The sequence below is a fragment of the Xiphophorus maculatus genome, chromosome 19 (genome assembly GCF_002775205.1).
Source record: "Xiphophorus maculatus strain JP 163 A chromosome 19, X_maculatus-5.0-male, whole genome shotgun sequence".
In the NCBI taxonomy this organism is placed as follows: Eukaryota; Metazoa; Chordata; class Actinopteri; order Cyprinodontiformes; family Poeciliidae; genus Xiphophorus; species Xiphophorus maculatus.
Window position 1 is genome coordinate 23,900,992 of NC_036461.1, and position 15,389 is coordinate 23,916,380.

At 39.1% G+C, this 15,389-nt stretch overlaps 1 protein-coding gene and 1 long non-coding RNA gene across 2 annotated transcripts; both read right to left on the bottom strand.

Moving 5' to 3' along the window:
* Positions 1–547: 547 nt before the first annotated feature.
* On the bottom strand, positions 548–5,594 carry LOC111612197. The gene is made up of 2 exons (XR_002754466.1): positions 5,309–5,594; positions 548–4,583 (listed from the first exon to the last, which is right to left on the bottom strand). It is a non-coding gene; the product is annotated as an uncharacterized LOC111612197 (long non-coding RNA).
* A 2,192-nt stretch (positions 5,595–7,786) lies between these two features.
* Positions 7,787–14,624, bottom strand: chp1 (calcineurin like EF-hand protein 1). The gene is made up of 8 exons (XM_005814654.2): positions 14,342–14,624; positions 14,171–14,245; positions 13,889–13,961; positions 12,877–12,957; positions 11,551–11,678; positions 11,355–11,416; positions 9,859–9,981; positions 7,787–8,964 (listed from the first exon to the last, which is right to left on the bottom strand). The coding sequence occupies exons 2-8, from the start codon at positions 14,235–14,237 to the stop codon at positions 8,911–8,913; spliced, it is 588 nt and encodes a 195-aa protein (XP_005814711.1). The 5' UTR covers positions 14,238–14,245; positions 14,342–14,624; the 3' UTR covers positions 7,787–8,910.
* Between the last annotated feature and the right edge of the window lie 765 nt (positions 14,625–15,389).

A 15,389-nucleotide genomic window follows, 5' to 3' on the forward strand; every position in this document is an offset into this window, starting at 1 on the left:
CTCCACCAATCCCTTTACTGTCAATGTAACAAACACTATAAACTTCAGTTTCAAAATATACTCACTGTTGGATAACAGCAGCAGAAAGTGGCCTCTTGAGGTCCCCAGAGCAACTGTTATCTGCCCTATTAAAACCTAGACACATGATGATTGCTAAACTTTTTTGAGTGCATAGGCCACTTGAAAAATAAAATGTACTTTCTTTTACTCGGCCAGTAAAAATGGGGAATGAGCTGGAGATGGGAGCCAGGAATTTGGGCCATTCTGGGAGCTCTGCAAGGGGAATATTCAAAAAGTTTGAACAATAAAGGTTGGATTTTTAATTTTTTTTTTAAGTCTGGGCCGCAAAGTAAATGTTAGCATTAAATATGGATACAAACGTTCAGCTTTAGTTTATGAATCTGATTGAATGACTAAATAAAATAAAAATTCTTTGGTATAATAAAATTTAAAAAAAATACAACTTAAGAGTACTTTTTCGGCTTAAACTCGGTGTCTCAAAATATGATTTGCTGCCCATTTTCAAAGCGTAAAGGAAACGACACAATTCAATTGGCACCATGCTGCTGTTTATTGCTTAAATTTTTCTGATACAGATTTCTTTCTTTCGTTTTTTAAATTCATTTATTACAAAACCAGACAAGAGGCTCACACATATTAGGCATGCCCGTTTCCTCCCTCTGGAGTGCATAGTCGCTATACAGCCCACCATCTCGGTGGGAAAGTTGAGCAACAAAGTAATTTCAGTGAATCTCGCCAAAGCTTTCGTTAAGTTTTCCTCATGGGAACAAGAACTGCAGAGCTGCACTGTAGTGGTACTGCCAGATAGCATGTGACACAACAGGAAAAACACAGAAACTGATCATTTCCTTCTTTTAGAGGTGTTTTTTTCTATATATATATATATATATATATATATATATATATATATATATATATATATATATATATAAATCGCAGCTAATCGATAAAATTGCAGCTAATCGATAAAACCGTCGGCGTTACCTTCAGTTGGATTGGAAAATCATAATACTTCCCCCCCCCCACTCTCCCTATAATTACACTCATTCACATTACAAGGTTAGGTTATTGCATGCAATACAATTCATTCGTTATTCTGCTAAATCATGCATATTTTTTTTTTTTTTAAACCCACAAATTCATATCACCTGGACGTCTACTTGCTCATAAATCGGGATTATAAATCACCAGAAAGAACATTACAGGGTTGCCTGAACACAGCATTCAAGACGCGACGGTGACGATGGGCGGTGCAAGTCGGTACGTGGAGAGAAAGTGCTTTTTCACGCCAGCGTCGTTCGGCCGGTTCTTTGCAGCCGCGTTTATTCTCAAGCCTGCAACTGGCAGACGAGGAGAGTGTCTTTGTGGATGCTACAATAGTTCAAATTTAAAGCCTTTTCCGTGTTCAATAACGACTAAGACTAAATGAGGCTAAAAAGCAAAGACACAATAAAAGGAAATGGGTGGCTAACACCTATAGTTCAAAGGCATAGCAAGGGAAAGGGGGGATTTTCAATGAGATGTCAACACAATCCTTTTAACACCAACTCCTGGAGCTATATTCATGCATTATTTCAGGTTATTGCTTCTACAAAAAATCTAATTAAATACAATTATGTGGATTAAAATAGAACGCTCTGAATCCCAAAACTATGAGGTCACTTGTACAATTTCACAACGAGGACTGAAACAGCATCGCCCTATGCAAGATGCTGAGTTGGGTATTTAAGCTCCTCCTCCTAAATCATTTATGTAAAGATTGTCCCATCTGAGACTAGGTACTCGAAGAACGTTTTTGGCTCTCATGTTAAACCTTTACAGACTACAATGTAGTATAAAACACAAAACAAACATTAAAACGCGTAGAGGTGCACCAAGAGATCCGCTTTTGGAAAATTCAAACTCTTTCCAGCCAGCGAATTCACCATAAGCTACGTTTCCATTCCAAATGTGCACAAAATTTTGTTGATATTATGCTAATATATATATATATATTTTTTTTTTTAAAGTTTCCATTAAATATGAAATGCAATTAATATCACATGTGAATAAGTTTGTTCATCCGGTTGTTGATCACATGACTTGGGTGATTTGAAAAAGTATTTCCATTGCAGCTTTGCGAAATAAACCAGTTTCTCTACGGCCAAAACGCCGCTTCATCCTAGAGACAATATCTTATATCGAAAAACCAACTTCTTTGAAAGTGCCGTGTTTCCACTAAGCAAATTTATTTTCAAAATGTCAAATTATATGGTTCATGGAAATGCAACCGTAGTCTGAGACTCATTCATAGTTTACAGCTCTCTCAACGGCTGCAGTCCGGCGAGAGAGAGCCAGACGTCAGCGGAAAACAGGAAGGCTGAACAGAGTAGAGCAAGGTTGCTATCCTATCCTTTTGAGCTTTAAGCCTTAAGAGCTGGTGTAAGAATCTACGCTCTCTATGAGTAATACCTACAATTGATGCTGTTTCTGTAATGCTAGCTGCGCTAACGATGGTAAGAGCTAAAATTAGACATCCTTAAACTGCACTTTAAAAGACTTGCAAACCCTATTCTACAGCGACTCCTCTTTCACAGACAATGTGACACTGCCTCGGCTCTTACTATACACAATCGATCTCCAATCACGACAGGACGACTAGAAATAAAATATTTTGAACGCCGTTATATTTTCTCGCGTTACAGTTCAAGAGAAGTCATAAAAGATTAAAATCGACGTTGGCAGGTCAAAGACGTACAAAAGCCACAAAATCGTGATTGGTGCACCTCTTTGTAATGGTGTATCCCAACTGTGTCATGCTATATATTTCCTACTAGCATATACATGCCTTAAAACAGAGCTCAAGCACTAGATTTGAGGTTAAAGCGGTATCTAAATTTGACGTACCTAGAGGTTTTTAAGTATGTGAGGCTAGTTTTTACTGAAATGGACTCCACAGATTTGAGCTTCAGCTCGGCCTACAAATCGATACTCTTGATGAAGCAAGCATTACTACTGGTCATGCATGGCTACTATGATGTTTTTTTGGCACCACAGTCCCGCTAAATAAGCTAACGCACATGAGTCTATACATATCTTAATGGAAGACATTGGTGATTTTGTTGCTTTCAAACAACTTGTCACTTGTTTTATACAATATACAGTTTGGTCAACAACATGACAGTTAAGATCAAATATTGCACAGATCCCAGTAAAATGTAATTATGTTGTTGTTGTTGTTTTCCCTTTACATGTACATGGCAAAAAAAAAAAAAAAAAAAAATTAAAAGGGGAAACCATTTATAAGCTGCAAGAAGCGTGAGATGTAAACTCTTGATGCTACGCAGACACGGCTAGGCGTGATATTAGCATCAAGGTACGAAGCAGGGACGCACCGAAGTGAACTTTTGGGCTGATACCAATACCCGATATTAATACTGCCATTCTGACCGATTTACCGATATTTACTGCCAACTTCGCTCATTCTCTGCTTCAGCTAAACTACCCACAATCCTGTGCTGTGTCACTATCACATAACCAACCTCCTCCCCCTCCAGAAAAACGGCAGCAAGATGGAAATAAATTTCGGGTGTTAATAAAAAATTTTAAAGACTGAATTTAACAAAACCACTAAAATGCTTTTAACGAGATGCCAGAAAAAGCCACGCCCCTTCCCCACACGTTGCTGCACACTGTAATCTGGCAGGGACTTTTGCTGTTTTCCCTGCTTATTAGGAGCCCAAATTTAGCTGTACGTTTTCAGCGACCTAAATATTACTGGTTAAATAAAAGCAGTTGTCTCATAATACCCACTTTGGCTTCAGATTTTTATAGAAATACTGTGCCGTCTATACAAACCTACCAGCTCATGCCTAGGCAAGACGTTTAAGGAATCCTCCTAACAAACAAAACTCATGCTGAATATAAGCAACAGGATATTCATCTTCTGTTCTCCTGCCGACTACCTGACTTCAATACTGAAACATTGACGGACAGACAAAAGTGACCGCTGTGGTGCTCCGTAGCGCCATGCTCTTTGTTCAGAAAATGCTCCTCTCAATCCCGTTGGACTTACTGTGGCAATGAGGTAGTTGAAAAGAAAGGAAAATGAATCAACGAATCTTAATTTGTATCACAGGCGCTTGATCTTTGCTACAGTATGTTGTGTCTTTACTTTCTTCGGAAAAAAAACACATAGTTTAACCTCTTGTGCGGTGTGAGAATGTTTACATAAGCGTCACCCGGAAATCACCCGTTTCTTTACAGGTGTCGTTACACCATGCTTTATGTCATAGTTTTTATGTCCGAAGTTGGACGACTTTAAATCTTTGTCAATCTGAAGTGTTGCGAGCGGTCCTCACTGACGATTAGGCTGCAGAAAGAGGTCAGGACAAATGGGAATGCTGTGGAAGAGAGAGAGATATCCAGTGTCCCAGAAAACAGCAGGACAGGCAGTGGGAGAAGTGTGAGAACCCCAAAAGAGGGTTAGTTTAGCTACAGTTCTCTTGGGCTCGGCAGAAGCAGAGGTTCTGGGTCTTCTCCCGGGATCGGCGCCGTCTCTCTACCTGCAAGCCTCGGCTTCACTGGAAGAGAAAACGCGGTATTAAACTAACACCTTAAAATCTCGCAGTTACTAAATTATTTGCACAAAGTCCACCTATTTGCAGAATTGTTGTTGTTTATATCGAAAATATTTTAAAAGAGCACAATGCTACTTGACACATCATTGGCTGGCAGACCAGCCAATCCTGGAGCGCCCGTTCATTTTTCTTGGTGTCGATTGGCTGCACCGTCAAACGTGAATAAAACAGTCTGTGCGTGTTAGCTTCTGTGGCAGTGATAAGAATATTTTCCAATGTGCGCATTAATGGATATTAACCTAAATATGGTCTGAGTCCCAAATATTCACAGATTTCAGGTATTCCTAGGCAGATACCAAAATAATAATAATTATAATTAATAATAATAAATAATGATCATTTTCTAATTTATTTATCATTCTAAATGTATGTCAGGTATCATTCTGTATTTATGATCATTTCTTTAAGCATTATTCTGATAATATTGTGCTAACGTATACATACAAATATACATGCACGGTGCCCAGGGCGCCATTAAATCTGTAACCGCCACTGCATACATTTTAAAATGTAAATAAACACGCAAGCACTAACACTAAGTGGTTAAAACCTTAACTAACCAGCTGAATAACATAACAGATGCAGCACTCAGAACTGGATGAATAAATTTCGCAGAGGAAAAAAAAAAAAAAAAAATCTTTCAAAGAATTGTTGACCGAAGCACTGACCTCGGCGTGAAATGATGTGGAAATATTTCCTCTGTTCCTGCGAGCTGCTGCCGCACACAATGGTAAACAAAAGCCGGGGGGGGGGATCCTTCCTCTGCGGTCCTCTTCACCTGCAGGACCGCCAGGTTTATTCCCATAAGGCGACTCGACAGTTTCATAGGAAAACTTCAAACTTGCGGACCCCCTTCTCTCCTCTCCTGGACGCGGCGAGGTGGAGAGAAGAAGGTCCTCTCCTTCCTTCACCCTCCGCTCCCTACGCCATGTTTGCTCTGTTAGCACGAGCACAAAAAAAAAAAAAAAAGGAGTGCGACGATTGGACGGAAGGGTCGTCAGTCGAAGCTTAAACCCCGCCCCGGAAACACTTCTTTTTTTTCTCTCGTCCTTTATCTTAATTAGGATTAGAGGTTGTTTATAATCACTGCAACGTTAAAGGGTCATTTAGTTAACAGATATTCAGACGCATAGAGACGTTATAAATCGGCAAATTTCCTATTTACAGATATTTTTCTTTTTCTAATGTACGACAATACAAATCACAAGCGGATAAAAAAACAGCAGTTTCCACTACAGCAGTTGAAATAATTACATTCTTTTTTTTTTTAAAAAAATGCCTATCGGAGTTTTTAAACAGGAAAAAGAAAAAAATTCTGCTCAGGGCACCGCAGCAGTAAAACTAAGATTTTGGCCAGCTTACTGTTTAAGAATTTACACCCATTGGGTCATCTAGTTCTAAATCCAAATTCAGGCTTTTGACGTGTGTTGGAGGAGGGAAACCTCCAAAGGTTTTCATTACCATAGACCAGGGGTGTCCAAACTTTTTGCAAAGAGGGCCAGATTTGATAAAGTCAAGATGCCTGGGGGCCAATAGTTTGTTCGGACATTTTTTAACTACAAAAGTGTCATGCAAATACACACTGTTATAAAACAATTTTCATTGTCACAATTATCTTTATTTTTCAAATGACAAAAAAACAAATATAAGCCACTCAGGCAAATGAGAACAACTCTAAAAACCCAAATTCTGCCTTTCTTTCATATCTGGAGAGTCAGATAACATTGAACAAACTGTATGAAATACCTTAAATTTACATGAGTTTAAAAATATCTTTGCCTCAAGAACATTTTAAACAGGAGTTATAAGTAATGCAAAGTTGTCAGTTATTATTAAATCTTAAAACAAGTGAATTTTGCTCTTGTCATTTACAATATCTACAGGTTCATAACCAAATCTTACTCAAGAGTTTAATAAAAACAAGTGCCATAAATCCAGGTGCATAAATGTTCTTTTGGCTCTTCACTGCTGATAGTGACAGACGTTGCCGTTCAAAACACTCAGTTTCATGTCCTCAGCTCTCAGTGCCACACTGTTACTGCCAGGCAAACATTTTTCTCAAATTCTTGCTTCTTCTCAGGGCAAAATGTTCTCCACCATTTTCATAACACAGTCTTTGATAAATGTATCTTCAGTAGAAGGTTTGCCATGTTTAGCTATTAACATGGCCACTTCGTAGCTTGCTTTGGTGGTATTTTCTTTTGACCCAGGCCCAAAGAAATCGCTGTTGTGATGCCAGGGCAGCTTGGAGCTGCTTCAGTTTTTCAGCACGGTCACTTCCTGTTAGCTTGTTGTATGTGTTAGCATGTTTAGTCTGGTAGTGTCTCTTTACGTTGAAATCCTTAAACAAGGCAACCGTCTCATTACAAATTAGACAAGCACAATTGCCTTGATTTTCAGTGAAGTATTATAATTCCCATCTCTCTTGAAAGCGGCAGCCCTCACTGTCAACTTGTTTTCTTTGCAGTGGCCATGGCAGAAATGAGTGGAGAGCGGTTCGCTGCACGGAGGCAGACTGATAGTATTAAAGTGGTGCAGCCACCATTTGGTGAAAGGAGGAATTACAGTTTCAAGTTTTATGATTTATTTATTCTGTTTCACAGTGCAGGCGGGCCATAAATAATACATTATAAAACCGAAGCTGGAACCGAACCGGGCCGTATAAAATCTGACCGCGGGCCGTGATTGGCCCCCGGGCCGGACTTTGGACATGCCTGCCATAGACACTGAGGAGTGGAACAACACAGTCTGTTGTGCGACAGTCACGTAAGACAAACATGAGAAAAGTGAAATAGTTGGGCCATCAATGAAATTCTTTCTGTAGAAGGAAATTGCATAAAGCAAATGTACGTCGAGACAAAGTGAAACCATTGTTAAATTCCTTATTTGGGCGCACAAATGCGACCACTAAAGTTTATCCTGATGTCATTAGTAGGATATGTGAGGAAAAAAAACTTGATTTGGATTTTTAAAAAAAAGATTTTGTCTAAAATGATAAAATAGTACCATTGATTCGATTGATTTTACAGAAAAGTCCAGGTAGGTTTCCTTAAAATACTTTCATACTATAAATATCAGCTATTATATATTGGTTCCCCAAATCCCATGTATCAGCTAGTAAAGCAGCAAACTTCAACAAAACAACACAGAGTGCATGGCACTTTTTATTCAAATCAAGTTCAATAATCACTTACACAGCTACAGAGAGACATCACATAATATATAACTTATGATCCCATAATGATTGATAAAAATAGTCGAGCTGTTCTTCCTGCACTCTGTCACCGAGGAATGCAGAGATGAAAAAAAGTCACACTGAAGCTCTAATGGCTCAGACAACTAAACTCTGGTTCAGATTCGTACTCCTATGCAGATTATTCACTCTTTGGCATCTAGAGCTAAACACAGAAATAAGTTAGAAAACAGATGATTAGCATTTGTATTTTTTCCCCCCTATTAGCCACAATAGAAACAGATGAAAGTAACAGAAGAATGAAACGATATCTGTGTGGATTCAGGTGATCCGCTCCACTGTAGACCCCAACATTCATTCCTAGGCTTTGATCAAGTCCCGATAGGATTTCATTTCAAAAAGAATCACAAGACTTTAGTTTTAACAACTCTTAAGTTTAGTCCACATGAAAGTGACACAGTCAAGGCTACAGAATTGTGATTAGTGTTTAGTCATGGCACTTCAGTGAGTGAATCAACAATCAGCGGGGCTGGTCTCGCTTTGCCTCGGGGGATTGAATAATAAATTACAGCTTGTTCCACCGCAGGCCAGAGGGAAGGAGTCATATAATCCTGTCAGCGTTAAAACCCCCCCAAACAAACACATGAAATGGAATCAAGACATTTAACACTTTGCACATTATTTCTACAAAGACGCATGAATTAAATATGATATTATCAGCACGAGTAAACTTTGATTTGAACTTACTCATAGCGACAGCGAAGAGCTTTACCACATAGAATAGAAGTGTTACCCACTATGGCCCTCTAATAAACACCGGTGGGCGATTAGGAAGGTGTACATCGTGACATTGGATAAAACAACTCAACGCCCCCCAACCCCCTCTTTGTCCCCGGAGCGGCAGAACGTCAGGATCGGAGGCGTCTGCCCGCTGTGAAGCGGTGCGCAACTTGGATGTGGCCCCGAGACGGGCTGCGGAAAAGCAGGATGAAACTATGACCTGATAACAGCTGACCAGTCCGAGCTCTACTCATGAAGTGTGTAGGGAAACAAAACAAACAAACAAAAAATGAAACTTTAGTGGAGGAACCGGATGCTCATTTTCTGTTCCACGTCCACCTTTTCCAAAACCTGTGAAAACAGGCAAAACTGCATGTTAACACACAAGAAATTATAGTTAAAGTTTTAGTTTAACTAAAACCTGTTCGCATACATGCAGGTTACTGCAAGTATGCGAACAGGTGAGGCTGCAAGCAATTTATAGCATTACAGTTCAAACAGTAAAATTAAAACAAAAACTTTGTTTTCACAATTCTTATTAATCGTTAGCTGGCGTATACAGACTAGAAAAAAAAAGGCAATTTAGAGCCTTTAATTTAGAACATATTCAGAGCAGCAATTAAGCCCAGACTGTAGAAAACATATATACACACGTTTCACATTTAAGATTAAAACCCATTTGTCTGTTAATATGTTAATATAATACAAAACTCCTCAAGCTGAATTTTTTCAAATTCACCAAAGGAATTCGATGTTATTGCTTTTTAAGCAATACAATGTTTAGTTTCTCATTTAAAATGGCAATTTTTTAAAAGATATTGAATTATTTGTTTATTTCCATCTTCTAATGCATTTATTCTTCAGAATTTACCAATATTTTTAATCACTTTTAAAAAAAATCAACTAGTCGATTAAAAACATTATTAATCGATTAAACCCAATTGATTATTGATTAATCAATTACTAAAATAATCGTTAGTTGCAGCTCTATTAAGAAGTGAAAATATTTTCCAATTTTCCCAGAAAAACATTCGGAGAAATGGCAAGAAAAATCACAACTTTATCACAGCCAAGCACGGTAGTGGCAGTATGGTCGGTGGGTCCGTTTTGCACAAACAGGACCCGAGCAAGTTACAGTCACTCGGTTGACAGTGACGGAGTCAAATCAGTGGTCAATTTGAGAACAGAGCCGAATGTGACCTCGCACTGGTCTAGTCAAAGCCTACAAGGTGAAATGCAACTCGCCTTGATAAATTCTTGAAAGGAAATACAGCTGTCTCCGTTGGTGTCGGCCTCCTGGATGGTCCTGTCAGCAATGCTGCCGAGCTGGTCGTCCGAAATGTTTACGCCGACCATCATCCGAAGGACCTGAAACAAGCGACGTCGTCACGGTTACTGAATGTTTTTTTAAAAAAGCAACGGCTGAAGATGAAATAAGCGTTTACGCAGACAATACGGCGGTCAAAAAAAACTTAAAGCTACACTAACTGCAGAAACGTGATCACTTGGAGGTATTTTAGCTCCTTGGCGAGTGATTGTAGGAATCAAAGTCAGTTTTTTAGCGGGGGGAAAAAATGACATAAACAGCATTTGGAGTCACATATTTAGTCTGAATCAGACAGGCCAGGTGGTAGGACTGTTTGACACCAAACAAGGCCTGCGTCTGACTCACTCAACCAGCAGCTTCCCACCAATTACAGGTCGAGCAATGTCACCCAGACCGGAGAGGCTTCACGGAGAGACGACAAATAACACACAGGAAGCTCTGAGACGAGAGAATGAAGAGCCTGCAGCTAAGGTGAGCTTACTTTTCCCACAGGAAAAAAAAATAAATAAATCAAGCAAATTCAAGGGAAGTTTTCAAACTTTGGAGATCAAATCAATACAAATTAACTAAAAAAAAACAAAAGACTGTTTCAATTCACTATCATCTGATATCATTTATGATTGTTATTGATAATGTCTTGTGAGAGGACAAGGTAGCTAAAATGTAAGAATTTTATGTTTTCAAATGTCTCTTGTACACCACACACCTGACTTGGTCCGAGAACAAAACACTAATTTAGCACAAAAAAATAAATAAATAAATCCTCCAATTTCAGTAACTTTAGTGTTTAAATTGTAAGACGACCTTCACTGTAATTACACAGATCAATAAGTCATTGAGCCATTAGAAATAATTAAGAACTAATGCACTGAGATAACCCCAACAAATCTGAAGGTAACTCAAATCCCTGGTCAAAATAAAGGCTTAAACATAATGTACAAAGAAAGTTACAAGAAAAAAATCTCTAAAAAATATATCCTTGAGATGTTATCTGGCATTTAACAAGTAGAAATTATTTTGGTGATTCTAACTTAAAACAACTTCAGCCATTGAGACAAAAGTTTTTTGTGTGTTTTTTATTTAGGTGAATGAATACATCTGGTTTTAACTGTAAATAACATTCAGCAACTTTAGGATTTTACTCAAAGGCTACATTGAACTTTATTACTAAGTTGTGCAGATAGAATATCAAGCACTTTGAAGGACTTTATACAGAAATGAAGCACTTTCCAAACCTTGGAAACACTAAACTGAAATTCAAGCCTTTCCAAGGACTACAAGCACCCAAATCCTAAACCCTGTTTATTTGTCTCTACTGGAAACAGGGTTGGAAACAAACTGATTGAATCTGACTGATTTTTGTAATATATAAAAAAAAAAAGCAGAGGAAGTCAGAGCAAACCGACTCACTGACCTGCAGCAGCTCGTCCCGGGAGATCTTGTCGTCTCTGTCCAGGTCGTACAGACGGAAAGCAACTGGGAAAAAAAGAATAAAACGTTTTTTTTAAAAAACAAGTTAAGCAAGTGGTAACCCGCTGACCAAAAACCCCGTGAATGTTCCCCATAATGGCCAGCTGCTCCACCCTAACGCGACCTCGGCGCACACTCACAGAGCAGCTTGTTTGTCCTGCTGTTGAGCGGCTCCGTGGCGGGCGGGTTCTTGTTCTTCTCGTTGTCCTCGATGGGTCTGAAGTGCGCCAAGGTGCGCATGAAGCCCTTGAAGTTCACCTGATCCTCCCTGGAAGACAAAAACCCTCAGAGTCAGCGGTAATCCAACACCTGCGGTATGGTCTTCTTCTTCTTCTCCAGCTTGAGCGAAAGCCAACGGTGCCAAACCTCCGAGAGGAAATCGAAGCCATGTGAAACCATTAAAAGCCACGTCTGGAATCCAAACGCCCACTCCTGAGACATTTAGGGATTTTAATGATATAGACAAAACAACATCTGGTTTTCCAGTCTTCCACTCTGATATAAATATATATATATATATATAAAAATGAGGCTTATTTTAGGGATGGGAAATGTTCCTACACATTTTTAGGTCAAAGTCCTTTAATTTTACAGAGCGCTCCGAACTTTTGAAACTAGTTTTGAAAGTAGAAAACAAAACAAAGAAAATGTCTCTATACCATTTTTAAATACATTAGGAGGTAATAATAATTTTAAAAAACTAGGAGAAAAAATAAAAACAAAGGGACAGTCCTAAAGGATGCATTGAGGGAATACCAAATGAACTGATGGATGGACAAGGATGGGAAAAAACAGAAGGATGAACTAATGAATGGATGGAAAAATGGAATAAACAAACTGACAGATTAATGGATGGAGGGGAAAACAAACGCATGAACAAATGCATGAATGTATGGAGGAATTGGTGGATGGACGGACAAACAGAGAGGCAGATGGATGGAAAAATGGACGGATAAATGATTAGACTGCTGGGTGGATTAAATATTTAGACAAATGGGGAAAAAACTAAAAAAAACATTTCTATATCCCATTTTCAGGGTTTTCCCCAGTGTATTCTCAGCCTGGCGGGCCACCAGGCTTTACTTGTGCCCCGGCCAGGCTAAACATTGCTTATTTATTTAAGTCTTTTTAAAGACTTTATGGTTGGTGTTCATTTATTAATCTTCCAATCTTCAAATAACACAATTATCAAGGGATATTGAAACATTTTTCTTGAAAATGTTTTCTTTAAACATTTTTTAAACTCAGAAACATGCCGGGTCGCTGGATAAATGACCGAACTAGTACCCAGCCGCCAGGCTTAGCAAGTTTTCTGGAGGAAAACCTTGTATTTTCTTTCTTCAAACTCAAACCCAAACTTTTCCAAATGCCCCATCAATTTCATCGATCAATATTCCTCATTGACACGGCCTTCAAGGACTTTGCAGACAAAAGGCAGAGAGAAACGGCGAGTTAGAGAAACTCACCCTTCAGGAAAAAAGGCGTTGATGATTCTGTCCCCAAGAGGATTGATGGCCAACTCAGGGATCCTCTGGAAATCTTCTCGACTGCCAATATCAGAAAAAACGATTAACTTCTAAGACAACCCCATAACGGTCCGCTACAAGAAGATTATAGCTTAGCAGAAAAATATACTTTAACCAAGTTTTTAAATCAAAATCACCCCCCACCCCTCAATCTCTCAGAGAGGTGGGGGCTGGATGTAGACCTCTAGAGGTCATTGTTATGGCAACTCTCGTTCGATAAGGGAAACTGATAATAAATGAGGACAAGCAGCACCCGAGACGTGTTTTCTGTAAACAGAATGTCTTTCAGGAGACACGCTTCCGCGAAATTGCAGACACATTTCAGCGTCCTTGAAGGGCTGACCTACAAATGATTGTCTTGCCAAACCAAAGGGCCGTGTTAAACCAAGGTTCACACGAAAGTCTTTATTGCTCAATAATTATCTCATATTCCATCACCTATCACCTTAAACTAGAGCCAGTTAAATCGCCTCCCTGAGGTTCTTATTGATCTTCCACAAAGAATAATCCTCTACTTCTTCTGTTCCATGTGGAGACATTCCCCATTTATAAGCACATTAAAAAAAAAACAAAAGATGCAACAATCAATAGGGCAGAGATTGCGAGAATCAACTGCTCAAAAATGCGTCCAAACAAGCAAGTTCCACATATTTCTTTCTATAAAACGCATCAACCGACTTTTTATAGCAGGAAGTATTGGAAATTTGCGGATTATATTGTATTTTTCCCCCCCACTTAATTCTAAACTTTGACATCTAACAAAGAACCTACAGTCACGAAAACAGATCTGAAACATCAACAGGAAATCAGATTCATCCAGGAAAATATGATCGATACTTACTACCAAATATAAAACAGCTGTAAGAACCAACTTTAATGTCTGGTGTAAATCCACCCAGCTGCTGCCTCCTTCAGAAAATGTTAGGTGATGCGTTCATGTGCAGCTGCTTACCTGAGTGTGCCGTTTTCTCCTTTATCCAGGCTGGTGAAGCGGCTGTACAGGCGGGTGATCTGGCTGTGGGAGACTGCAAACCAAACAATTTCAAGGTTTTATAGGCAGGACAACAGAACATAACACACACACACACACACAACTCTCCTAAATAAATACTTAATACAATTACACCACGCTGACAGCGAACAGGTAATCCACAAAACAGCACAGTAAACCTCCAGCTACACACACACAGTTCAATATCCGTCTTTTTTTTTTATTTTATTTTTTTTAACTTACAGCCTGTTTCCTTCTTGATTTCTTCTATTTCTTCTTCTCTGAGTAACGTGGACGCTCTGGACCCCATGGCGAAACCTTAAAAAAAAAAAAAACCGACTTCAGTAGTTCCCAATCTTGCACAACAGAACCAGCCGAGATGCGTCGAGGCTGGAAGTTAGCAAGCAAGCTAACCTTTGCGGGCTGAACTTAAGAAATGATACGGTTCGTTCAAACAGAGGTCAGAAGCGGAGTTTAGCCCAGGCGGTCGCTTGCTGCCTCTCCGTTGACACAACTCGACCAGCGGCCTGCTTTCTGTTAAAGCTTCCTTCCAGTCGGTCCAGATTTCACGTTGTTGAGGAGAGATTCGGTCCGGCTAGGTTCCTGTCTAATGAGGTGGGCGGGAGCAAGCACGACGCCGCCCCGATGCCCTGACCGGATCTGTCCGTCTCGTCTCATTACATTTAGGTAGCATAGCATTTTGCCTGCATGGAAAATAATAAAATAATAAAATAATAATAATAATAATAATAGAGTTGGGTATGTGAGGTGGCCCACTTAAAAAAATAACTGCATGGTTTGAGGTTAAGGCGTTACGTGACAAAAAAAAAAAAATTAATTACATTATTTTTTATTGTTACAGAAAAGCAAAACCTGGCTATCTGAGTGCCTGTACCCGGGAGTCATTTTGCTAATAATAACCACCAGGTCAACTTGGTTTTGGAAAAGTTAGCTCAATTCAGAATATAATTATTGTTTGAGTATGCAATAAAACATCTCGCCACATGATGTCGCACTTTCATTGTTTATATTGCTTGTTCCCAGAGGCGTGACGATGTGCACATACAGGTGGGCCTGTACAGTAAATCTGTGCTGCAGAGATTCATCTAAAAAGTCAAGCTGAATGTTATTTATGTCGGGGGGGAAAAAAAACAATAAAACCAAAAGCAGACCACACCAGCGTGAACACATTATGCAAAAGTGGAGGGATGTTGGAATTTTGAGTAACAATGAGTCATGTGATGTTAAGTCATTTATTGTCATTGTTGTGACAATAATCAGTCTACTTGCAGTTTTGACCAAAGTCATGTAAGAAACTGAATCATGTGATGTATTAGCTGATTGGTTATTGTCATATGTCTCGACAGTCATATGATTATTAGGTCAATCGGTGGCTTTACATTTACACATTTATTTTAGTTTGACTTACTTTCCCTTTTCTTAGGTTTAGCTGAAGTGAAGA